Here is an 18,123-nt window from a genome sequence, read left to right on the forward strand (position 1 = left end):
TCGAGAGCTTGTGATCCGTCAGGACGGGAGAGCTTGTTCCTTCCAGCAGGTATCGAAAATGCCAAACGCCCAAGTATACACGTTTTCATTCGCGCGATAACAGCAGAGACAGCGCGGCCCCAAGGAACTTCCGGTCACGGGCCTTATCAGTCTACTGCGCCGGAGCACGAGGCGTGCCTTTAGTTGTTTGAATGTGTGGAAAGTCAATAGTTAAGTTTTGAGATAAAATACATGCGCATTACGCCATCAAGGCTAATACATAAAATGTTCGTATAACTAACGGCCACATTCACTTGTAAAACTGTCGTTAAGTTCACATGAAGCGCGCTGAAAATTTGCGTGCTTAGATTTTAACGCACTCCTGCTACTTGATATTGCAACCAATCCCTTTTTTTCTCGCTACATTTAGCGGGCTACGTCGATGGGCGAAACCGGAAGCTGTCCAGGGCCTATGTTCGCAAACAGCGAAAGGGCCTGTACCGCAAGCAGTTCGTGACTGAACGTGCTATAGCGTGTTTCTGCAGGCTTCAGTATGAGATAAAAACCCTAGCGAGCACCGTGAGGTACGCTGGAACTTTTGTAAAATGGCGCCGACAGCCGCCCTAGATGCATCGTTGATAGGACGCATTGGCGCAACATGTAGAAAATGTACAAGCAGGGTGGCATCTGCCACTGCGTTTTGGGCACCCTGGAAGGACTGTTCGGCGTCGGATGTCCAGGACAGTGGAGCGGGCGTAGCTTTAGGGATCTTGAGAAGGTCGGTCAGTGGTGTAATAATTCGATCGATGTTGGGAAGAAAACAGCGGTGGAAGTTGAGCAGCCCAAGGAACTCACGGAGGTCTCCCGGAGACGCTCGAACTTTCTTTTGAAACGGTCAGATTCTTTCGGCAGTCAAGTGGTGTCCGAGGAACCCAATGTCGTTGACACCAAAGACGCACTTTGCGGGGTTGATGAAAAGGCCATGTTCCTATAGCCGAGAAGATAGGAGTAAATAGTTTACCGCTCGGAGGAAATAATAGCCACCAGGAGGCCATCGGGGAATGCAAAGATGAAGGGGAGTCTCTGGGTGACTTCGTTCATAAACCTCTGGGACGTCTGAGCAGCGTTTCTGAGCCCGAACGCTTTGTGAACGTACTCGAAAAGACCGAATGGTGTCGCAGTTGCAGACTTTTGGATATCCGCTGGCTCGACAGAGATTCAATGGTAGGCCTTCACTTCATTTAGCTTGTTAAATGTTACAATTCCAGCTAGGTTGACTGCGAAGTAATGAATGTGAGGGAATGGATAGCGATCCGGGACGGTGTCTGTGTTGGGCGCACGTAGCCGCCGCATGGGCGCCAATCGCATGGGTCACACTTTCGTACCATTTGGGGAGCTGGAGACCGACTGCTCGACCAAGGACGGATGATGCCCAGTTGCAGCATGTTTTCGAACTCTCTCCGTGCGATGGCAAAGCGGTCTCCAGCAAGGTGTCTGGGTCGGCAGAACACTGGGAGGTCTGCGGTTACATGATGCGTGACATTGTGACTACCAGATTCTGTGGCAGGCGCTGAAGGAACAGCTCACATAACAGATGGCTGTTTGCCTCCATTCGGACCAATGGCAGAAGCCGAAGAAGCTCTTTTTTAATCTCCTCCCATTTTCCTCTGACCTCGACGCACGACACATACCCGCTGCAGCGCACCATATATATAAAGGCAGCCAAGGGAGATGACGATGGCTGCTAGAGCACTCTTACATCAGTTTTCTTTCTTTTTTGCCTAGATGCTTATATTTTCATATTGTTACTTTATTTCAAACCAATCATAGTGTTAACACGCCGCCCTAGGGAGTTCACTTACTTGGCAGTCGGTAATGTCTGATGCTTTCTCCACCGCCCTTAATGTGCTGATTACATAATTCTGTAAGGAACAACTCATTTAGCATATTTCTTTGTTTTGCTTGTCTCCACTTGAAGCCTTACACTACGCCACATGTTGCAGAACGCTATAATTTTTCACTGTTTTCAGACGTCGAAGATGAAATGGACCCTCCAGTCAATGAACTTTCTTGGACTGCCCGACAGCTTCTCGAAACAGGTAAGCCTGATTGTTTCAACTAGCCATACACAAAGAAGGTCGAGAATATTCGTATTCGTGAATAGAACACAATGTCGTCACTATACGTTTAAATATCTGCCTGGGTAATGATTCGTATGTTTTTCGCACATATTAAAGCATATTGTTTTCCTTCACTTTGTATGAAAATCGAGCAAGCATACATTTTGGGTAATGTCATCGCCATACCAGGATTCATTTTTGTTATGTCTCTGTATTTTCTTTCCTTGGACATAGCCTAAAAGGAGGCACAGAATCTGAGCTGCCTTTTTATAATTACACCTCAATTTAGCATTTAACAATTTGAGGATCGTGGCTGAAGAGTCACATCATCGGCGATTCGCAAACACTCATGTTTCCCATCATTCATGGTGTCGCCATATGGGCTGGCAGAAAATGTCACCATACGTTCCGGAATTTTTATGACTGTGCCTGATCTCGCAGATAATCCATCTCCAAGATGAGGTCTTTGCAGCAGTCGGGCAGAATGACGAAAGTGGCAAGGAAGCTGGAATCACCGATGTGTATTCGGGCGGTGCATGTTCCCGTTGGTGTCACTAATTGACCCCAGGCACTCCTTATGTGGGGCCCGGTCCATGGCACCTTCCCTTTCCTAATGTAGTCGGCCAGGTCTTTCCGCATTATCGAGGATTCTGCGCCAGTGTCAACAAGTGCATTGATGTGATGTCCATCCACCCGAATGCTGAGATCGGCATGGGCAACGTCGTTGGCGTAAGTAGTATTCGTCGTCGTCATGTGGTCTTCATCGGCATAAATACTCGTCGTCGTCATGCCGTCTTGGTCGGCGTTAACATTCGTCGTCATCATATCGTCTTCATAAGGAGCGTGTAGGGTATTTTGGGCGCCTCGATACAAGACAACCTTCCTCCCGGAGGTCGCTGCCGTTAGCTTCCCCGGCGCGGACTAGGGGAGCAACCAGCCCTGCCGATGTCAGTGGTGAAAGTCTGGCTGTTTGGGGAAGTGTAACGCACAGGTAATGGGGACTACAAGTGACGACGTGGTAAATCTGGTTGACGGGGTCACAGCTGATCACTGTTCGGGGCGCGACGGTCATCGAAGTGCAGAGAAGCGGCAGGCAAAAAGGAGCCTGCTCCAGAATCTGAATGGGGGCAGTAACGGGCAATGTGACCTGGTTCGCCGCAATTGAAGCAGAGTGGTCGACTCTCGGCTGCACGCAACAGGTCGGTATGGTGAACTGGAGGTCGTCTCACAGACTCCCGTTGCCCCTACGGCACGGGAACAGGTAGTGACTGAAATGGCGTTACCGGCGGCAAAGGGGGAGGATGTTGGACCATGTCGGCATAGGCCGGTGGATCTGTTGCTGGGCATGTTGCTGGACATGGGGCTTCACTTTTCACTTTTATTTCCTTAAAAACCCCTCGATGGGAGTATTACTTTAAAACTGATGGTAGCGCTAAATAGGAACGGACACACGAAGAAAAGACGACACGATGACGAAGAAACGCTACTGACAACTGGTTTATTTTTCGCAAAAATTCTATATTTAAAAGAATCACAACACATGCGCACAACCGAACTTCACCAGCCTTCTTTATCGCCATATCAAAAACAGTGTCATGCACGCTAAGCGAGATGATAAAACTCCCGAGCAGCAAGAAGTGAACACATGACCAATTGAAGAAAAGCCATACCGTTATGGTTTTTCCAATTTGCCCAGAAGTGTGCGCTCAGCCGAGTACAAATTTATTGAAGGATCGCTGATTCACAGACCCGCCTTTTTTTCTGTGGAAAGCTTCCAGCAAAACTCTAGCTTTTGCACTTGCACTTCTGCCCAGAACCTTTGCTTCTTTAAACCGTGGCACGCACTCACAAACCATCACATGCGAAACTAAATTCGCAAGTTTGTCTTGTTTTGTTATGTTTTGAGAGTGTTCCCTTCAGCGATCATTGAGGCAACGCCCCGTCTGCCCGATATAGCACTTGCCGCAGGACAGGGGAATAAGGTATACCACTCCTAGGGCACACCTGACGAAGACATCTTCATGCTGCTTTTTGCAACCGCGCTGACCTTCACCGCAGATGCGGGGGCACAGCCTCGCCAACTTGTTTGGCGCAGAAAAAACGAGCGGCACGTTGTGCCTGCTGGCCACCTTTTTGAGGTTGTGTGAAACCTTATGAATGTAAGGCATCACCTCAGGTTTGGTCTTCACGCGTTCAGGGGCAGCCTTCATTCGTCAGGGCCCAAATTTCTTCAGGAGGGTATCAGCGACAGCTACGAGGACCGAGCAAGGGAAACCTGCGGCCAATAGCCTGCGAACCTGATAGTCAAAACTAAAAAGCATTTCGTGCGGGCACGACTTTTGAAGCGCCGATTCCATGCAGAGCGATGCAATTGCTCTTTTCACGGTCTTTGAGTGGGATGATTCATAGGGCAAAAGTTCTTTCTTTGCACGTGGGAAATATGCCCAACAGGTGTGTCCCTTAGTTATCCTCAGCCTGAGGTCTAAAAAACGTATCTCACCATTTTGCGGAACTTCATGGGTAAAAGCCAGACTTTTACCGTGATCATTAAAGGTAATTAAGACCTGTTGTACAGACTCTTCAAAAGAAATGTCATTACGATCTTTTAAAAAGATCAAAAAATCGTCGGCATACCTAAAAACTTTTAAAACCGGGCCTCCAATAAAATAAATTCAATAACCCAATTTAAGATGTCGGGGTGCAGGTTCAGCTGGGAGAGCTTGAGTATTAGGCGTTGGTGAGGTAACTTATCAAATGCTTTAGCATAATCCAGAAAAATGGCATCGATTTGGGCGTTAGCATCTAGATTAACGTGTAAGTCATGGACGAACACAGCAAGTTGCGTTTCGCACGAGAGACCCTTACGAAAACCATGTTGGGATCGGTGAAAGAAGTTGTTAGGGTCAAGGAAGTGTATAATTTGGGTGAAAATGACATGCTCCATTATCTTGCAGGGTACGCTGGTTAGGGAAATCGGTCTGTAGTTACGAGGTGAGTTTTTATTACCTGATTTGTAGATTGGAACGACCTGCCCTTTTTCCAGGTGACGGGGATGCTACAGGAGAGTAAAGACTGTGAGAAGAATAATCTAAAGTGTGACGCGCAGATGAGCTTACTATTTTTTAACAGTTTAGAGTTGATGTCATCCGCCCCCGATGACGATGAGAGTTTTAGCCTTTCAATTATTGCCGTTATGCCATGTTCAGTGTATTCGATGGGTGACATAACAGATTGCACAGGTGACGGTGGTGTAGATAAAAGAGCATCAGGTTCAGTTGTGAGTACCGATGAAGAGGCGCGGTTAAATGCATCGGCACACTCTTCTTCGGGGATTACTATATCGTTATGGTCGGAGATAGTGATAGCATCCGGTGGCTTGAGGTTTAGAAATTGCCAGAATTTCTGGCGGTTCGTGCTTAGTACACAAGGCAATGTGCCATGGAAAAAGGAGTGTTTTTCGCAGCGTATAGCTGAGAGATAAACTTTATCTGCCTGGAAATATTTGTCCCAGGCCACAGCACAATTCATTTGCTTTGCCAACCGAAAAAAATCGTTTTTTTCCTGTTTTCTAAAGTTGATAATTTTTTTGTGAACCAAGGTTTATTGCTGTAAGTCGGTACTGAAACAGCTGGAATGTGGTTATTAGCAAGGTCGGTGATTTTTTGTTAGACGATCAAACAATTTGCTTCAAGTGTGCGGTTGTGGAATTCATCACTGAAAGTGGGGTAGAAGGACATAAGTTCGTTGTAAATGGCTTCGTAGTTGCCTTTGTTCTATAGGCGTATTATTTTATTACATGATTCTCGTTTTGGAAAGGTAAAGTTAAAAACAGTGTGGATTGCTTAACGGTCGCTAATTGCCGGGAGATAAGACATCGAAGATAGGCTAGACGGATTGTTAGTTAATATGAGATCTAAAATGTTGGCCGAGTCATTCATTACGCGTGTTGGTTATAAGACTAGCTGGGTTAAGTTGAAATTAAAGCAGACTTCGAGGAAATCATTTTCGGTTGTACTACGCGACGAAGGTGGATAGCTATCCCAATTGATATTAGGGAAATTAAAGTCTCCAAAGAGCAAAATCTGAGCGTTAGTGTATTTTTTCATTAGTGCATCTAGGACGCAGTTGAGCTTCTCAGTAAAGCTAGTGTCTGCTCGCGGGGGGCGGTAGCAAACGCCAAGTAAAATATTTTGCGGGGTTGCACGAAAGAGTAGCCATATTATTTCAAGGTCACTTGGGTTGTGAACAACGGAGCAGGGTATCGTATTACTAACGGCGATGAGCAACCCGCCGCCTCTAGAGTGCTGGCGATCGTGACGGAAAACATGGAAACCAGGTAGGTCATCCATGACCTCCGCGTCGGATACGTCAGCGGTTAGCCAGGTTTCTTTAAGTATCAACAAGTTACATCCAGAAGATAAAACCAGATTAGATACAACGTCACGTTTGGAAAGGAAGCTACGTATGTTAGAATATATTGCTGAAATAGTACTGTTAGGGCGGGTTGTCGTTATCGAACGGTGTGTTGGATGACAGTGATGCAGCGGTTGCTATTGGATTTCTTTTACACATATTGTAGTTTCGTCATGCCTGTACTTAGCAGATCCTATAAACAGACTTTTGTAACGTAATGAAAATGCAGCTGACTTGGTCCTCGCAAAAGCCAAAAGATGTTTTCGGGCATTTTGCACAGTACGAGAGTAGTCTTCGCGAGCGCTATAGTTAGTCTCTTTCAACTTGCGGCCGTTAGACACAATTGTTTCTTTTGTTTTATAAAAAAAAGCAATTTTACGATTATCGGGCGGTCGCGGTTATCAGAATTGTGGCCGGGATGATGCACACGTTCAATCTCCTCAGGATTCACGGTCATGTTTAATTGGTCTGCGCAAAGCCGAATGATTTTTTCCTCTGCCTGAGCGGCGGATTCCGACGCACTTGGGTCGGGGATACCGAAGAAAATAAGGTTGTTGCGGCGGGCCCGGCTTTCTGCGTCATCGATGCACGCTTCTATATCGGAGATTGCCCGTGTCGTCACGGCCGCAGAAGTCTTAAAAGTTTCAACCTGCCGCTGCAGGCCCTCAATGTGTTTACAGTGGCTCTCGACGGCATGCATTCTTCTGTTTAGTTCGGAAATCGGATTGTTAGTCTCGACTAGTTCGCTTTTTAAACCTTTAATCTCGTTAATTAACTGTGATTTACAGCGGACATTTGTTTAGTTCAGTTAGTATAGCGTTCGAGTCAAGACCGGGGTTAGTTTCTATGTCGCCTGACAGTAGCAGCAAAGAGCGCGAGACATGAATACAATTCATTGCGATGGCAAACAGACACTGGGGGCTCGGCAGCAGTACCAAAACATAGGCGCTTGATTTCTTAGCGTAAAGACTATAACACTGACTAACCTGCACATAAAACAGCAGCAGTTTAGTGGACTGTATCGTGGCACAGCCACCGAGCCCACAGGTTGGCGCGTGAAGGCGTTGGTCTTTTATAGCTAGGTGATCAGCCAGATGTTGCTGACGCAGGCAGCTCCCCTCTGGTAGGGCTGATCACGCTCGTCACAGGCGGCGCTAGTAGAAGCGTAGGGAGGGCTAGCGTGACTTGGCGATAGACAGCAGGGGCACGGCCAAGACACGGTTCCAGGCAGTTTGAAGTTGCGTGTGGGACAGCCGAGATGGTAGCGCGGAGAGCTGCGCCGATCAGTGCCATCATGAGCACCTGCATATTAGACAGCAGCAGTTTAGTGGACTGTATCGTGGCACAGCCACCGAGCCCCGAGCCCACCAACGCTGGTGAGGAGCAGGCTTGCATCAACTCCTGGCGCACGACTTTGGCAACAGAAACGACCGGCGATTCTGTAGGAGGAATACCGAGGGCTGGCACCTCTTCACTCAGGATTTCTCGAATCATGTCCCGTAAAGAAGCGTGGTTAATAATCTTAGCTGCGGAGCTGAGTGGCATGTTGTTGGTCTGGCGGTTGTTGTGCCATTACCACAAGCCCGGATCCCGAATCTGCAAGATGCAGAATCTATCCTGCGAGCGCCACAATTCTCCCTTCACAAGTCAAGATGCTGCGCCTTCGTGCGGGAGAGGCCTCGGCGAAGCAGCGTGTTTAAACGTGTTCGCGTGTGCCCGACAGCCCGGCGCCGCACCTCCCTTGCCTGGAGGTCACCGCGCGCGCGAACTTTGAACCGGGTGGCCAGCGCGGTCGCTGGTTGGACCCCTCGGACGACCGTCGTGTGCTGACTTTGTATTGGGCCGTTTGAGTGACAATGGGTCTCGGGGATTATAAAAGCAGCAACACGCCGCTCGAAAAACAGGATCCGCCGACCCCACCTGGAGAGAGGGTCGCTCCCGACTGGGGTGAGATGTGTCACGCGTTTTCGCCGGACGCCGTCGTGCGAGAACAGTCGCGTTTGTGTGAGCTCTCGGCCCCAGTGCCGATCCGTTCATGTCCTGTATGATAACCTGTATATAATGTATAAAGTCCCTTTTGTTATTCTCATCGACGCCAGGCTCGGAGTCTTCGCTACCAACGCTCTGTCACGAAACGGGTGACGAGCGCTACGGGACCACAAAGCCGTTATCGTGGTGCAGCGGTTGAAGTTCGTAACACTGGATGGCAGCTACGGGATTGACCGGCATCAGCTACCTCGGCGCGGTGAGTGCCTGAAGTTTACCTCAAACACCAGACTTTCTCTGACACAGGTTATAGTAGCTTAGGGAAGGATTTGGTGTTGCATTGTGATAACCTTGTGTGTTTCAAGCCTAGTAAGAGCGTTTTGAAAACCAGGGGATGCTGAGGGGGTAAACAGGGCAGTGTGTGATATACTTGCATATGTGTTACTAGTAGTGTTGTAGTAGCGTACGGCAGGTATATTCAAAAAGGGTAAACAGCAGGAGGACAGTGTGAACGATGGAGAAGTACAAGGTGAAGGAACTTCTCGAAATTTGTGAGGAGTTGGGCATTGAGTTGGGCTCAACTAAAAGAAAGAATGCGATCCTTGAGGTCATGAGGACTGGGGACGTAACGGCGGAGGAAGCCGCAGAGGCCTGGGCGGATATCAAGGAACGGCGGGAAGGGGAGGAAAGGGAGAAGGAACGTTGCGAGCAGGAAAGGAGAGAACAGCAACGTCGCGAGGAGGAAAAGGAGGAAAGGAGAGAGAGGGAGCGACGGGAGCACGAGCTTAAAATGAAAGAGTTGGAGACCCGAAATAGCTCGCCAGCGCCTAGTCTCACTTCTAATGTTCCAAGAATACGCGATCAACTTCCACCCTTTGTCGTCGGAGAGGATATGGCCAAATACCTCGTGAAATTTGAGCACGTGTGCGAACGGAATAGCATTGAGCGATCCCTCTGGGCACAGAATCTGTTAGCGTTGCTTCCTGGGGAGGCATCAGACGTAATAACTTGCTTATCGAAAGAGGCGTTTGAGAGCTACAGTGATGTGAAGGAAGCGCTACTGCGGAAGTACAAATTGTCGCCCGAAGCTTTCCGGCAGAGGTTCCGGTATGCAAAAAAGGGTAAGGAGTCGAATGTTGACTTCGCGTTCCGTCTAAAAGCCGACCTGGTGGAATGGCTGAAGGGCGAAGAGGTTTACGACGACCGCGACAAAATTGTCGAATGCATCGCGTTGGAGCAGTTCTACCGTTGCATTGATGAGGATGTCCGGCTCTGGCTGCAAGATAGGCTAAAGGAGGTTAAGCTAAACAAGGCAGCAGAGTTAGCGGAAGAGTATTACACCCGCCGCAGCTTGCACAGCAAGGCAGTGCGTGTAGAAAAAGCAGATAGGAGAGATGTGTTTTACGGGAAGCCCGACGAACGGAAGGAAATCACGCGTCGCGAGTTTCAGGACGACGAGTCCCTTCCCAAAGAAACTGTAAGGGATGGACAGAATGCATCTCAGAATGATGACGATGGTCCGAAACAGCGAAACGAAATGACGCGTTCTTTTGAAAAACGGAGACCGTTAACCTGCTACAATTGCAAAAAGCAAGGGCACATCGCTGCAAGCTGCCCAGAGAGAATTGCTTTTGCAACGATACGGGAAACTCACAAGAACATACGTCTATTGGAGCCCTATGTGCAGGAAATTAAGGTAAACGGCAAGAAGTGCCGAGCACTGCGGGACTCTGCAGCAACTATGGACGTTGTTCACCCGTCTTTCGTCTCCTCGAGTGATTTTACGGGAGAGTGCGTTAGGATACGGCAAGTGGCCGAGAAGGAGAGTGTCTGTTTACCGATCGCAACGGTTAGCATTGAAGGAGAATTTGGAAAACTTAACACCGAAGCCGCTGTGTCAGCCGCCCTCCCGGAGCAATTTTCCTACCTCTTCTCAAATAGCTCGGAGCAGTTGCTGAGGGATCACGGCAAATCATTCTTTGCCGACGTGGCGTACATGGCCCCCACGCGATCCAAAGCGCGCCCGCTGTCGAGGGAACTTGACTTAGCGTCGGGAAGCGAAAGGCGGTGCGGCACACGGACCGATCACGGTAACTTGAGTGGCGAGCAGTCACGGGAGAGGCAGAGCTCGGAGGCTGGCCTAGACGAGCGGGTCCTGGAAGTGAGTGGGAGTGACGCGTGCAGTGCTAGCCGAGATATAGACTCGACGCCGCAATTAGGCGACGCGGGCTCCGCACTCGCTCCGGTTTCCGCCAGCCGGCAGGAGCAGGCTGCAGTTGAAAGAAAAAGTCTGATTCGCGAGCAACAGGAAGATTGTTCATTAGCCGATCTGAGGAAGAGCGTCAAACGGGGAGTGGAAAAAAAGGGGGTTTCATTTGGCAAGGAACCTGGCTTATTGTACCGCCGCTACACGGATAAGCAGGGTCGCAAATATAAGCAGCTTCAGATTCCGCGAAAATATCGCCGGGAAAAATGAATGACCTCATTTGCTTCCTCAGAAGTATGTTTTCGGTCCAAAGCGATTTCAAGGGGACCATTCTATTTGTAATTATTATTGCTGATTAATAATTGTTTCTATTTTGGTGTGTTGTTGATTTGAAAACTGATTGTTTGAGCCTTGTGTGCTAGATCGTACACCTGCCTCTTGTTGCAGCGGGGGCAAAAGGGGATAGCGATTAATTAGGTTGATTTGAATTATGGCTTTGTCTGGTGTTTGACGGGAGACAGAGGGCACTTGTTCGTGTTGGGTGTTGCCTTTTGCCGGTCGATTTTGCAAGCTGCAGAACGACCAAGCGGGACCAGTGGCGAGAAGCAAGGTCTTAGGAACGACCCGAGCGGAGCTGGTCAAGGTGCCTTGGCGACGACGTGGTGAGCAGAGCTCCTGTCCTGGCGAGTCGGACCTGGGCACGTGAGGTTACCTGGCGTCCCGACACTGGACGTGAACTTGGACGAGCCTGACGAACGTGCGCGCCTGGCATCCGAGCCACGTGGAGGCAGCTCGTCTTCCCGGCGCCTTATCTGAGGGCGGGGATGCTGTTGTGCCATTACCACAAGCCCGGATCCCGAATCTGCAAGATGCAGAATCTATCCTGCGAGCGCCACAATTCTCCCTTCACAAGTCAAGATGCTGCGCCTTCGTGCGGGAGAGGCCTCGGCGAAGCAGCGTGTTTAAACGTGTTCGCGTGTGCCCGACAGCCCGGCGCCGCACCTCCCTTGCCTGGAGGTCACCGCGCGCGCGAACTTTGAACCGGGTGGCCAGCGCGGTCGCTGGTTGGACCCCTCGGACGACCGTCGTGTGCTGACTTTGTATTGGGCCGTTTGAGTGACAATGGGCCTCGGGGATTATAAAAGCAGCAACACGCCGCTCGAAAAACAGGATCCGCCGACCCCACCTGGAGAGAGGGTCGCTCCCGACTGGGGTGAGATGTGTCACGCGTTTTCGCCGGACGCCGTCGTGCGAGAACAGTCGCGTTTGTGTGAGCTCTCGGCCCCAGTGCCGATCCGTTCATGTCCTGTATGATAACCTGTATATAATGTATAAAGTCCCTTTTGTTATTCTCATCGACGCCAGGCTCGGAGTCTTCGCTACCAACGCTCTGTCACGAAACGGGTGACGAGCGCTACGGGACCACAAAGCCGTTATCGTGGTGCAGCGGTTGAAGTTCATAACACGGTCCAAGTGGCGGCAACGGTGCTGAAGCACCTGCTCGATGGCAGTCGCTTCCTTGATGGATTTGTCGACGGTTGTTGGCGGGTTTCGTACAAGACCGGCAAGAGTGGTTCTTTAACTTCCCGTATCAGATGACACACTTTCTTTGCCTCGGTCATATCGGGGTCAGCTCGGGGAAATAGACGGGCCATATCTTCCGCAAACATGGCGATGGTTTCGTTGGGTTTCTGTACCCGAGCCTCAATAAGTTGTTGCACGCGATCGCGCCGGTCCGAGCTCGTGAATGTATCGAGGAGCTGACGACAAAATTGCTCCACGTTTGGAAGCTCGGTTCCCTGTTCGTGCACCATGTACAAGCGCTGTTTTTTTAGCATCGGCGAGCTTTTGTTGGTCGTTCTAGCGATTTACCAGAGCGAGGAGTTCGTACTGGTCAAGCCAGTCCTCAACATCTTCAAAAGCATCGTCGGGGAATATTTCGGAGACGCGAGGGTGTTCAAGAGTCACCTGGGTATGGTGGCTAGAGGGGGAGGTGTCGGCATCGGAGCGCTGGAGAGGCAGCATTTTTTCAGGACGATGCGGCGGCGCTGCAGTCGGCTCCGAGATGCCTCCCGTACGCTGGCTAAGGTCCGCTGCGGTTATTTGGTTCCGCTGTGAAGTGCTTTCTCGCTCCGCGGCTTCTTGGGACGCAATACGTGCATCGGAAAATCATTTTAAAGGCTAGGCGACTTTATCACTGCAGCTGGGCTAACGTACAATGTACTAAATTTTGGTCATTTTATCGCCGCGCTTTAGCTTCGCGCTCAGTGCAACACTTGTGAAACTCATATTTGCACCAAACAGAAAGCTTCCGCACTAGGCGGTTGTTTGCAGTTTGCCAATGCCGCTTTAACATTTTAAGGGACTATTATGGGGTGCCGTATGCAGTTATGTCTGGCGTGACTTTAGTAGTGCCTTGAGCTACAGGCGCTTCGCCTAATCGTCTACTGGTTGGTGCGCGCCTCATTGAAGTGCGTGTCTCAGTTGAAACGGGCCGCTCGAGTGAACCATGATTATTTCAAGTTTATTTAATTTGGCAATGAAAGGTAGAACTGTAGGCACCAATGGTCAAAACTCAGCATAGTATAAGAACGTTAAGGGAAATTTGGTTTCCAATATTAGAAACCTGCAAAGAACTAAGTTCGCGTATTTAGTACCGCTCAAATAATGCCAAAAATGCCTTAAAAAGAATATTTATTGTTAATAAAATAATGCACACGACTCTATATACACGGTTGTTAGCTCTCAAACAAACAATATGACACGAAATGGAGCGCAGATCCAATATATATCGGAGGTATATACCCAGAAACGGTGAACAAGGTGCAGTGCAAACAATAATTTGTCGGGTGGGAAATTCTGTTCAGATATTCAGATATTTCTGGGCATACAATGTGATGTGAACAATTCCTGTTTTACATATACAAACGCCTTATGTTGGTCTTGCTGATATAAACTTTGCAGTTATGCAGTTATGTTGTGCGCCTCAACTTAGGTACTTAATTTTTTCTCGCTTCCCTTGCTTCGATGCGTTCTCTCCTGCGACAAGGACGTGCAACCTCGTGATGACAAAAAGCCGTATCACTTGGTTGGTGATTTCTACGCTATGCTGCGCACAGCCAACCATATCCAGCTTATTTATTGACAGGCAGGAAATAAGGCCCATGATGCTGTCAGCCTTCAACTTGTTAAAGCTGAAACAATGCGTGAAGGCACCTTCCATCGCAGCAACCAAGTACTTTAGTGCCTGAGATGGGTAAAGTAGGCCGCCTCTATCCATGTGGTTGGTAAGGCACGACTCTTCCGGAAGCAAGCGCGAGTCTTTTGCTTGAAGCAACAGCTAGAGAACACTATTCGCACTTTGTTCTCATTAGCATTTTCCTGGTAACATACTCGCTAACGTAGTAGGGTATGCGAGAGTCGCTATTTGATCCCACCATTTCACGATGATCTGGCATCGCACCACAATGCTTTACCATCTCGTGAACTTCATTTAGGTGGCCCACATCCAGGAGATCATCCAGCATACTCTGCATACCGACCAAATTTTTCCAGTGGCGTGGGTCAAGAAGGTTACTCAGAACTTCTTATGACAAGCAAACAAAAGCGGGGAAGGCGAAGCTAACTTCACCACAGACTTCACGACGCGCGCTTGGAGCCGGAGAGTTTGCTCAAACACATCACGCTAGGCATCTCGGGGACGACGAGCGCGCCACCTGTCGCTGTCATGAAAAAATGCCGCACCGCCATACGCGGCGCAGCCCAGCTGATGCTGACACCTCCCCCTCTAGCCACCATAACCTGGGAAAAGGCTAGCCACTGTTTGTGATGGAGGAAGAAGCGCCGCTGATGTAGTCATGCTTGTGGGAGTCGCAACAGGAGTGACGTCCGGGCTCAGGCCGAGCAGTCGCCGACTGAAACGGGGCACTGGATTCGCTACGAGAGGTGGAGCTTCGGAACTGGGTATAAGATTCCGAATAGGGTTTGTCCGCATGGGGTTGAGGCTCCAGCAGCTCCACCAGTGTTGCAACTTCAACAGGCCGTATTGCAGGAGGCACAATAGCAGGTCGCCGTTTTTATTATGAGCGCAACCGCGACTTCCTTTTTTTCTGCTGCGCCTTGACAAATACGCTTATGCACACTCGCGTTGTCCTTTTCGTCAACAGAGTACAGGTGCGGCAATACATGCAGTAAAAGTCAAAGCAGATGAATTCAGGCTTGTGCTTGCAAACAAGTATTCAGTTTTAGAACAGGTAGAGAGAGAGATAGCAAAGAGAGGAAAGGCAGGTAGGTCAACCAGACGAGCGTCCGGGTAGAGATAACATAGGTAATGAATGAGGCTGTAACTGGGCTGATTTCAGAAGCAACACTTGTAGTGGGCGGTAAGGTACCAAGGCAACCAGTAGTTAGGCTATCTCAAGTAGCAAAGAATGTAATAAAGAAATGACACAGCATCAAAGTGTCTAACGGAAGAAATCACATAGAATTATCTGTACTGTCAAAGCTGATAAACTAGCGAGTGATATCATCACACCATAACAACATATCGACATCTTGAAGACTGAGGAAGCAGTAAAAAGTAGCCACAGCATGAAATCGGTGAGGACAAAACTAGTTATAAGATGTATGCAGTGCGAAAAAGCAGTGTAATGTCATCAGCAATTTTGATGAATAAGTAAAAGCAGCACAACAATTCTATACTTACCCTGTACAGTGCGCTCAGCAGCCAGGCAACCTTCACTAAAAGCATTGATGAACAGGATGCAGAGGCTCCTTCCATAACTAGCCATGAAGTTAGAAGGACCTTGCAAGACATGTCCTGGGTAAAAGTCACAGGAGATGGAATACCAGTTGATTTATTGAAAGACGGCAGATTTATTGGTTTTAATGAAAGATGGATTTAATGAAAGAGATGCAGCCGTGGAGTAGAGGGAGCATCCGCCTCGCGTGCAGGAGGACCAGGGCTCAAATTCCGGTGCCGCGCAATTTCCCACCGGCCTATGCAAAATAAATCCGCGTGTAGATAAAGTTGCATAAACAAGCCTGGAGTGCGCCCTGATTCCGGCGACCAGAATCGGTAGCACAGTCCCTCACCAGAGCAGGATTGGCTACCCTGGTGCAGTACTTGGCCACAACCTCCTATATGAATACAGCAATCAAACCCCGGCCCTCAGTCTCCAGTAGCTGCGACGCAACTGACCACGGTGGCGGTCAGACCTGCGACGCAGCAGAGTGTGCTAAGTATCTCTGGGTCCGGACAGGCCGCCATTGGAATCTGAACCTGGCAACGTTTAACGCTAGAACGTTATCTAGTGAGGCGGTCTAGCAGTGCTATTGCAGGAATTACCGGGCAGTAAATTGGATATAATAGGGCTCAGTGAGGCTACGACGAAAAAAGAAGCATATACAGTGCTAAAAAGCGGGCCAGTTTTGTGCTACCGGGGCTATGCGGAGAGAGGAGAACTAGGAGTCGGATTCCTGATTCGTAAAGATACGGCTGGTAACATACAGGAATTCTATAACAATAACGAGAGGGTCGCAGGTCTTATTGTGAAACTTAATAAGAGGTACGAATTGAAGGTCGTACTGTTCTATGCACCAACATCCACTCATGATGACCAGGAAGTCGAAAGCTTCTGCGAAGACGTGGAATTGGCGATGGGTAAAGTCAAAACAAAATACACTATACTGATGGGCGACTTCAATGCTAGGGTAGGCAAGAAACAGGCTGGAGCGAAGTCAGTGGGGGAATATGCCATAGGTTCTAGGAATTGCAGAAAGTTATAAGTAGAGTTTGCGGAACGGAATAATATGCGCATAATGAATACCTTCTTCTGCACGCGGGATAGCCGAAAGTGGACGTGGAGGAGCTCGAATGGCCAGACTTGAAATGGAATAGACCTCATGGTCTGCGCTAACCCTGGCATCATACATGATGTGGACGTGCTCGGCGAGGTGCAGTGCAGTGACCATAGGATGGTAAGAACTCGAATTAGCCTAGACTTGAGGAGGGAACCGAAGGAACTGGTACATTAGAAGCCGATGAATGAGTTAGCGGTAAGAAGCAAAATAGAGGAATTCCGGATCCAGCTACAGAACAGGTATCAGGCTTTAACTCAGGAAGAGGACCTTAGTGTTGAGAATATGAATGACCATCTTATGGGCATCATTAAGGAGTGTGCAATAGAAGTCGGCGGTAACTCCGTTAGACAGGATGCCAGTTAACTATCGCAGGAAACGAAAGATCTGATCAAGAAACGCCAATGTATGAAAGGCTATAACCCTAAAGCTAGAATAGAACTGGCAAAGTTTTCCAAGTTAATCAACAAGCGTAAGACAGCTGACATAAGGAAGTTTAATATGGATAGAATTGAACATGCTCTCAGGAACGGAGGAAGCCTAAAAAGAGTGATGAAGAAACTACGAATTGACAAGAATCAGATGTATGCGTTAAGAGACAAAGCCGGCAATATCCTTACTAATATGGATGAGATAGTTCAAGTGGCTGAGAGTCACTATAAAGATTTATGCAGTACCAGTGGCACCCACGACGCTAATCGAAGGGGGAATAGTCTAGAGGAATTTGACATCCCACAAGTAACTTCGGAAGAAGTAAAGAAAGCCTTGGGAGCCTTGCAAAGTTGGAAGCCAGCTGGGGAGGATCACGCAGCAGCAGATTTGTTGAAGGATGGCGGGTAGATTGTTGTAGAAAAATTGGCCACCCTATATACGCACTGCCTCATGACCTCGAGCGCACAAGAATCGTGGAAGAACGCAACATAATCTTAATCGCATAGGAAAGGGGACGCCAAAGAGTTGAAAAATTATAGACAGATCAGCTTACTGTCTGTCGCCTACAAAGTATTTGCTAAGGTAATCGCACATAGAATCAGGAACCCCTTATACTTCAGTGAACCAAAGGACCAGGCAGGATTCCGTAAAGGCTACTCAACAACAGACTATATTCACACTATCAGTCAGGTGATAGAGAAATGTGTGGAATATAACGAACCCTTATATATGGCTTTAATTCATTACGAGAAAGCGTTTGATTCTGTCGAAACCTCAGCAGTCATGTAGACATTACCGAATCAGGGTGTAGACGAGCCGTATGTAAAAATGCTGAAAGATATCTATAGCGGCTCCACAGCCACCGTAATACTCCATAAGGAAAGGAACAAAATCCCAACAAAGAAGGGCGTCAGGCAGGGAAGTACGATCTTTCCAATGCTATTCACTGCGTCTTTACAGGAGGTATTCATAGACCTGGATTGGGAAGAATTGGGGATAAAAGTTAATGGTGAATACCTTAGTAACTTGCGATTCGCTGATGATATTGCCTTGCTTAGTAACTCAGTGGATCAATTGCAATGCATGCTCACTGATCTGGAGAGGCAAAGCAGAAGGGTGGGTCTAAAA

The 18,123-nt window shown here is 48.7% G+C and overlaps 1 protein-coding gene across 1 annotated transcript in view; it reads left to right on the forward strand.

The window, feature by feature from the left end:
* LOC139055309 (uncharacterized) overlaps positions 1–18,123 on the forward strand; it is a 96,509-nt gene that overhangs the window by 25,733 nt on the left and 52,653 nt on the right. The window contains exon 3 of the mRNA XM_070532754.1: positions 2,010–2,078. Coding sequence (XP_070388855.1) covers positions 2,010–2,078 — 69 coding nt within the window. The remainder of the gene's footprint in view (positions 1–2,009; positions 2,079–18,123) is intronic.

The sequence above is a fragment of the Dermacentor albipictus genome, chromosome 2 (genome assembly GCF_038994185.2).
Source record: "Dermacentor albipictus isolate Rhodes 1998 colony chromosome 2, USDA_Dalb.pri_finalv2, whole genome shotgun sequence".
NCBI classification, from domain to species: Eukaryota; Metazoa; Arthropoda; class Arachnida; order Ixodida; family Ixodidae; genus Dermacentor; species Dermacentor albipictus.